This window comes from Galeopterus variegatus, unplaced genomic scaffold, assembly GCF_000696425.1.
Source record: "Galeopterus variegatus unplaced genomic scaffold, G_variegatus-3.0.2 Scaffold241, whole genome shotgun sequence".
Taxonomy (NCBI): Eukaryota; Metazoa; Chordata; class Mammalia; order Dermoptera; family Cynocephalidae; genus Galeopterus; species Galeopterus variegatus.
The window spans coordinates 354,674-362,075 of NW_007726352.1; the positions used below are offsets into that span (position 1 = coordinate 354,674).

Below are 7,402 nucleotides of genomic sequence, written 5' to 3' on the forward strand. Positions count from 1 at the left end.
AGCCCTACCAGCTGAGGATTCTCTCCGTCCCACTTTGCTGCCACTCGCCCCTCTGGAGGTGGAGGGAATTAACCTCCCTGCCTGGTACTTTGCTTCTGTGAGGGGACAGAAAGGGAATATTGAGCTTTGGCTGGGTCATGTTGACTGGAGGGTAGTGTGTGGGAAGGTGGCAGCTGCCCACCTTGCCTACACAGAGCTGGCCTCGACAAGCAGGGAATCTGGGCCCACCTGCCCCTGGGAGCTGTATTTTTGGGTGTCAATCTGGCTTACCGCTCTTGGCTCCCACCAGTGCTGGTCTTGCAGCACCCTTCATGCTGGGAGAACAGTTGGGTCTGATTTCTCCATGTCCCTCCTGTGCCCACTTCCCAGCAGATGTCAGGGACTGTTTGTGGGACTGGGTTAGACCCAGCCCATCTGGCCCTGGATGCCAGCCCCACCTCACTTTCTGGACCAGGTCGGGTGGCGTTAAGGTCGGGGACCGGATCCCCTGACCCCTGGGCTTCCACTGCAGGACCTGCATACAAACAGCCCAAGGTACAGCAAGGGCTCCTACAACGACTTCAGCTTCGTGACACACGCCAACAAGGAGGGCATCCCCATGCGCAAGGGCGAGCACCTGGGCGAGTTCAACCTGGGCTCCACCATCGTGCTTATCTTCGAGGCCCCCAAGGACTTCGACTTCAAGCTGAAAGCAGGACAGAAAATCCACTTTGGAGAGGCTCTGGGCTCGCTCTAAAGCTCTTTCCTGGCTGCAGCTGCTGTGGGATCTTTTCCGAACAGAAGTGTGAGGGTCCTTCAGAGGGGAAACCTCATGAGGCTGTCTGGGTGAGGGGACTGCCTCAAGGTTGTGGAGGTTCTGACAAGGTAGGACCTGAATGATTCTGCTCCTGCCTGTCCTGCAGACAAGAGGTCCTGGGTTCTTCTGAGGCAGTCGAAGCTCCTGTCATGCCCTACGTCCATGCTGTTCCCTTACCCCCTGTCCTACGAAGAAAGAAAAAGTGCAGGCCGGATATCTCACATTCACTCCTGGATCTAGCATTGTATAAACCGGAGACCCTGCATCTCCTGGTTGAGCATTCAGTTGTCTTGATTTTCATTTTCAGATGGTAAGTGGTAATGTACCTTCTCACTGTTCTCCCCATCACCTGGGCTGTTTTCTGTTAGCCCCTTATTCTTTTTTTTTTTCCTGGCCTTAATCCTCTGCCTGCACCAGGTGAGGTGCCTCCTTGGCACAGGTGTGGACCCACCCTGCCCCTAGAGCAGAGCCATTCGGCCTTCATAACAGGTGCTTTCTGTTGCCAAATTGCATCTCACCCTGCTCACTGGAAAAAGCAAAATTCTCCTTTGCACTGTGGCTGAGTGTATCACTCTGGGCTCTGCCAGTGTCTCCTGAGGATGGTGATCAATGATGTGGACCTTTGTAGGCCCTGATGAGAGACCTTCTGGAGCTGGCTCAGTGTTCTTTGCAGCAGGCAAGACCAATTCTGAACCTACCTAATCTACCTAATAGTGTCAGAGTGAACAGGGCAGAGCTCCTGTCCCCCTCCCCATATGCAGGCCTAAGTGAAAGATGGGAAAGTTGCTGCTATTGACTTAGGGACTGTGGTGGAGGTAGAGGAGCCACAGTGTGTGGTGGGTCAGTGCCTAGAAAACCTGTCCCAATTAACAGGTACGCAGTCCTTGGGGTAGCCTCAGATGGTAGGGACAGGGCCAGGGTTCATGTTGATCCTGGAGATGCTGTGAATTTCTCCTGCAGGAGAAGTCATTGAACTTTTTCAACTGTATCAGTAGCACAGTATTTTTGTATGAAAAGTGGGAGACTTCTGAACAGTTATTCATTTAATTAATTACAAAACATTTTGAAATTAAAAAAAGAAAACTTATTGTGGCTTTGTGTTCTGTTCCTGGCAGTGCTTGAGGCCTGCCCCGCAGCCCAGCACCCACCTCCCTGGACAAGCCTGCTAGCACAGAGCCTGCCGCAGGGCCTGGATGCGGGCAATGCAGGCGCTGACGGGCTGGCGCTGGGCCTGAAGCTCCTCAGTCAGCTGTTGGATCTGCAGTTCCACCTGGGGGCAGGGGAGGGATAGGCCCAGGTGAGAGGAAGCACAACCCATGGCCCATCCCTGGGGTTGGCCTGGGCCTCACCTCCTCTAGCTCCTTCTGCACCTGCTGCTCCGCTTCCTGGTCCTCAGGCCTGGGCTCTTCCCGGCTCAGCTCCAGCCACCGGCGTAAGCTGCTAGCTTGCCGCTGGTAGGACCTGAGGGGTGGAGATACCTGCTGCCTGCCAGGCTGGGTTCTTGGCAGAACCTCATGGGAGCCTCCCCCAGCTCAGGTGAATCACATCAGCTAATTCTGATGTGGAATAGGGTGAAAGAAGTGGCTGGTAGGGACCCCTGAGCTGCAGGTCCCTGACTTGGGGTGGGGGGGCGGCGGCAACACTTGTTCCTCTCGCAGCTTCTTCCACCTTCCCCAGAAAAGAGCAACTCAGGCGGGCCCAGGCCTGTGTTCTCTGCACCTGTATCAGCAGTGTTATAATCATACATACACTAAGTAAACAATATGACCCAATCGGGTACTTAGTTTTGCTTGGCTTTTATCATCTCCCATGGAAAGCAGGGCCTCTGTCCACAGGTGAGGCAGACTTGGGCCTTCCTAAGCAGGACTGAAGAGGGTAAAGGTGACACAGCAGTAGATCACCCACAGGATCCTGGCAACTGGCTCAGAGGAAAGGGAACCTCCCACCTTTCCAGGTAACACCTGTTGTGTGGACAGGCCCACAGGGCACTTCCTGGGTCTCACCAGAGGTTCTGCTTGGTGGTCTGATAGTGCTGTAATTGCTGCTGGATCCCCTCAAGCTCAGCTTCAAGGTCTGTGCAGCCTGTGGCAACAGGAGAATGAACTTGATCTTCACTGTCTTCTCTCTGGGACCAGTGCTGGGAGTGGCCTGAGTGCTTGCTGCCCTGACAGGCCCCAAGTACACACCTGCAGGTTCAGAGTCAAGCCCAGGCCCAGCCCTGGTGCCTGTAAAGTGGCTTTGTGTTCTGAGCAGATTGGGCTCAGGGACACTGGCCAGGGATGGAGGAGCCTGGGGCTTAAGCCTGGGGGTGGTCGGCTGTGCTGACACCTGTAAAGGAAGGATGGATGGATGCTGAGCAGGGGTGCCCTGAGGAAGCCCAGGGCACTAAGTCCTCATCACTCTGGCACCTGCCACAGCCAGCTCACCAGGAGTCTAGCCCTGTCTCTGCCTGCAAGACCTGGTACTGTTAGAGAAAGTTCCACCAGCAGCCAAAGGAACACCCCACACCTTCACAGTCCTACTGCTGCTCCAGGGGGCCTGCTTAGCCTGGCGCTGCCTTACTCAGCCTTCCACCCAGCCTCACTCTGAGCTCATGACCTTGCTGAGTGTGGACTTGAGTGAAAACAGCAGCTAGTCAGGGGCAACTGTTCTCATTATCCAACTCTACACCAGCCCTCCTTCATGCTTCCTGTGTCCCCATCTATCCTATCACCACCCCATCCCCAGCTCACTGCCAGTGGCAGGGAACAAACCCTCTCAACCCCCTCCCCTGTTCCATCTGTGGCCCCACAAGACCCAACTCACAGCAGAACTGGCTCCTTCCTGTCCCCTTCAGGCACCAGCTTCTTTGCAGTGCCTGACCTGATGCTGTCACCTCCATTACTGAGCACACCTCAATCTCATGCTCTCATGGCACCTGGCCATCCCAGGGAGGCATGGCCCCTCTCTCCTCCCTCTATACTCTTCTAGGTGACCCCATCAGCTTCCAGGGATGTACCTTCCAACCCATGCTGAATTCTCAATCTAGATCTCTGGCCCTGAACGCTTCCCTGAAGGCCAGTCTCAGTGCTCTTGCTTTCAAAGTTGCGGGTTCAAAATGGACTCTGCTTCATCCAAAACCAATCCCCACCAGTTTTCCTTCTTTCAGTAAAAGAATTCATCATCCCTCAAGTTATTCAAGCCAGAAACCTGGGAGGCATCCGGGATTCCTTCCTTCCCTCACCAAATCCACCAGAGCACATCCTGCCCAGTCTGCCTCCAGGCAAGCCTGTGGCCATCCCTACAGCAGCCAGCTGTGTCCAGGCCACCAGCATCGTTTGCCAGAATCAGCCACCCAATGGGCCTGCACGGAGTGGGGAGCCAGGGTGTCCCCTGCTAGAACCCTTCACTACCTTCCCACTCTTCTCCAAATCCAAACTTTCCACCATGGCTGCAACCCTACATGATCTGCAGTCACTTCCCTAGTCTGCACGCAGGAGTTTTTCTTTTGGTTATCTGCCTAGACTATAAGCTTCACAAGGGCAGGGGCCTCAGCAGGCTGTTCACCACTGTGTCCCTTGGACCTGATGTGCAGTGGGCACCTACACTTGCAGTATGAGAGTGGCCTCCCTCTCCAGGTGTTCCAGAAACAATGAGCACAGCTGTGGCTTCAGCACCGAGGGCACAAGAAAGAGCACCAAGGGCTGGACCAAAGACTGGGAATCCCGGTGACCAGGCCTGGTGGGGAGGACTTACCCTGGCTGGTGCTTCTGCCCCACAGGGCATGAAGGAGGAAGGAGGCAGCAGCTCCAGGCCTGGACTTGCTATGGGGGGCAGCTTCAGGCCAGCAGCACTTGGCGGGGCCCCAGGCGAGAGGCTGCTTGGCACCAGTGCCATCTGGGCCTTCACCAGGGTTAGGGAAGGGCCAGCTGGCTGGGCCATGCCTAGGTCACATTCCTGTGACTTCTCTGGCCTGAGAGGGGGAAAGCAGGAGCCTGGTCAGGCCTTTGAACCTTTCTCAGGGACTGAGGAACAGGAAGGAAGGAGCCATCTACCCACGCCCCAGGTGGAGGTGCCAGCCGCTTTTGGGAACCCACGACCACATAACCTACCCCTGTTCCCTGAGGGTGCCATGCCCCAGAGACCTCTGGCTCTGCACAGGCTCCAGTAGGAAGTGTGGGCGTCGCGGCTGCTTCCTTGCTGAGCGGGCAGCATTGCTGGGAAGAAACGTGTCTGTTCCCCTAGGCTGACCAGGGAATGCAGGGGGGCCGGCCAGAAACCTCTGTGGGGTGGGGGTCATCCAGTCTGACCCCTCCAATTTTACAGGGAGACTGAAGGCCAGAGAAGGCAAGGCTCTTGCCTGAGGTCAGCAAGTAAGCTGGGTTGGACCTGGGCCATAACTTCCAGCAATTCCAATGAAGTGTGCCTGATGCCACAGGGTTGCTTCACACACCTCTTGTGACCTGTGCAGATACCCTGACAACACAGGTGCTCTGTCCATGTCACGGGGGAGCACCTCTGAGACATTCAGGCTCTTGTTGAGGTTGGCCAGTAAGGGGCAGAGAGGGAGTGGGGCCCAGGCCCTATCATGATCTCTCCCCAAGGCCTGAGTCTCTGAGGCAGTGCAGGCCACTCTGCAACAGCATGGGCAGGGGTGGGTGTAGGGTGTGGGGAGACTATCCAGGGAGGTGACAGAGAAGCACGTGCCATGTCACATAAAGAGCAGTATCTGACAGGGAGCCAGTTTCCTGGATGTAGAGAAGAAAAAGGGGAGACTGGCAGGCCTGAGGATAAAAGGTGGGGCTGTCTGACAGCCTGTTCCTTTTATCAACTACATGTATCACTTTTTTTTTTTTTTTTTTGTCTTTTTAGTGACCGATAAGGGGATCACAACCCTTGGCTTGGTGTCGCCCACACCGTGCTCAGCCAGTGAGCGCACCGGCCAGTCCTATATAGGATCTGAACCTGCGGCGGGAGCGTCGCTGCGCTCCCAGCGCCGCACTCTCCCGAGTGCGCCACGGGCCGGCCCTACATGTATCACTTTGAAAGAGATTGTGTGTCAGCAGCTGGACAGGGGAGAGGGGCAAGAAGATGTCACTGAGGAAGAGACACCCATTTACTGAGCTTTGGCAGGAAAATGAGGAAGAGAGGGTCAGGAAATCCCACTCCATTCTCTCCTCCGTGCCATGGTAGGGACAGGATCCTGCTGGGGAGGGGGTTCTGAGTAGCTTGGCTGTGATGACAAGGCCAGGACTAGCCTAGCCTGTCCCATCCTCTCTTGGGGCAAGTTTTGCACCCTCCTGTACCATGTAAGCATTTGCTCCAGGTGGGAGCAAGGAGGAAGAGGTGAGGGACGGGCTACTCACAGCTCCAGCAGGTTAGGCTCCCCAGCAGCCAGGGCCAACCTGCCCAGAGCTCCCTGAGGCCAAGGAGCTCGTAGCCTCTTGGTCTCCAGGGTAGCATCCCCAGCCCCAGCAGCAATGTGGTGGAGAAGAGGATCCTCAAATGTTACTCTCCTGCTGTGTGCGATGGGTGCTGGGGGCTGAGGCTCCCTGCCCAGCACCTTCTGTTTCCAGACTGTGGCACAGCGGCGGACCGCACGGTGGAGACGGTGGGCCTCCTGTAACATGCCTCCTGTCAGCTCGTGCTAGGCTGTGCCCTGCCCATGCCCTGCGAGAAGGGACGGGGGTCCTGGACCTACCTGGACCTGCTGCTGGGCCTGCAGCTGCTGCCGGAAGGCCTTCTTGTCAGCTGCAAAGTGCAGGAGGCGCGTGGCGCCCTCCTGGAGGAGCTGCCAGTGGTAGGCTTGCACCGCCTGCTCCAGCCGTGCCTTCTTCCTCTTCCTTTCTAGCACAAAGCCCAGCCACGCAGCCCACGCCTCCAGGGAGGGCAGGAGGTGAGGCCCAGGCCTTCGTGCTAGGGTTCCTGCAGAGGCTCTGCCCACGACTCACCCCATAGACCAGGTGCCTTCCCTCCACCCAAGGCAGGGCTGAAGCTCACAGGCCTCTCCAGGAGAGGCTGGAGCAGCAAGATGCAGAACCTCAGTTACCTTTGCCTGTAGCGAGAAGGACCAGAACCACAGGGCCCGTGCTGTAGCCTGCTGCTCCTGCCTCTTGGCCACCAGCTAGGGCCAGAAAGACTAGATTATTTCTAGTTCACCTCTTCAGGGGGGTGTCCAGACTCATGGCCAGCACTGTTTTAGTTCCATCCAGCTCATCCCTCTTAGATCCTCTCCAGTCGAGGCTTCCCTCCCTCCACTAGGAAAGGCACAGCCCTGAGCCTGGCCGAGAGATGGTTAGGAAAGAACGAAGGCAAAGGGCTCTAGGGGGAGGCAGCAAGTGGAAGCAGAGGAGCTTGGGGAGGAGTGGGTGAGGGAGCTGGGGAAGAGCTGCAGTCCAGGGAGGGCAGGAGGGCCCCGCAGACTTGAGGGCTTTGCTGTGCACGATGAGTGCAGTCTCTCCTGGCTTTTTATCAAGGGCTGGGCAAAGACTTAAAGTGTATTTTATGTTAATTTTTGGATATTACACAGATATATTTCTTAATACGACACTGTAGAAAGAGAAACTGGGTCTTTTTTTTTTTTTTTTTTTTTTTTTTTTTTTTTTTTCCGTGTCTGGCAACGGATCC

At 56.1% G+C, this 7,402-nt stretch overlaps 2 protein-coding genes across 6 annotated transcripts in view; one reads left to right on the forward strand and one right to left on the reverse strand.

Annotated features, from left to right (window-relative positions):
- PISD (phosphatidylserine decarboxylase) overlaps window positions 1-1,883 on the forward strand; it is a 45,357-nt gene extending 43,474 nt beyond the window's left edge. For both annotated transcript variants that reach the window (XM_008566426.1, XM_008566427.1), the window contains one exon: window positions 512-1,883. In XM_008566426.1, the coding sequence (XP_008564648.1) occupies window positions 512-736 (225 nt within the window). In that variant the 3' untranslated portion in view covers window positions 737-1,883. The remainder of the gene's footprint in view (window positions 1-511) is intronic.
- SFI1 (Sfi1 homolog, spindle assembly associated (yeast)) overlaps window positions 1,827-7,402 on the reverse strand; it is a 112,298-nt gene continuing 106,722 nt past the window's right edge. For all 4 annotated transcript variants that reach the window (XM_008566423.1, XM_008566422.1, XM_008566425.1 and 1 more), the window contains 9 exons: window positions 6,825-6,899; window positions 6,477-6,653; window positions 6,142-6,395; window positions 4,888-4,992; window positions 4,532-4,748; window positions 2,983-3,124; window positions 2,800-2,878; window positions 2,146-2,257; window positions 1,827-2,066 (listed from right to left, as the gene is read on the reverse strand). In XM_008566423.1, coding sequence (XP_008564645.1) covers window positions 1,962-2,066; window positions 2,146-2,257; window positions 2,800-2,878; window positions 2,983-3,124; window positions 4,532-4,748; window positions 4,888-4,992; window positions 6,142-6,395; window positions 6,477-6,653; window positions 6,825-6,899 — 1,266 coding nt within the window. In that variant the 3' untranslated portion in view covers window positions 1,827-1,961. The remainder of the gene's footprint in view (window positions 2,067-2,145; window positions 2,258-2,799; window positions 2,879-2,982; window positions 3,125-4,531; window positions 4,749-4,887; window positions 4,993-6,141; window positions 6,396-6,476; window positions 6,654-6,824; window positions 6,900-7,402) is intronic.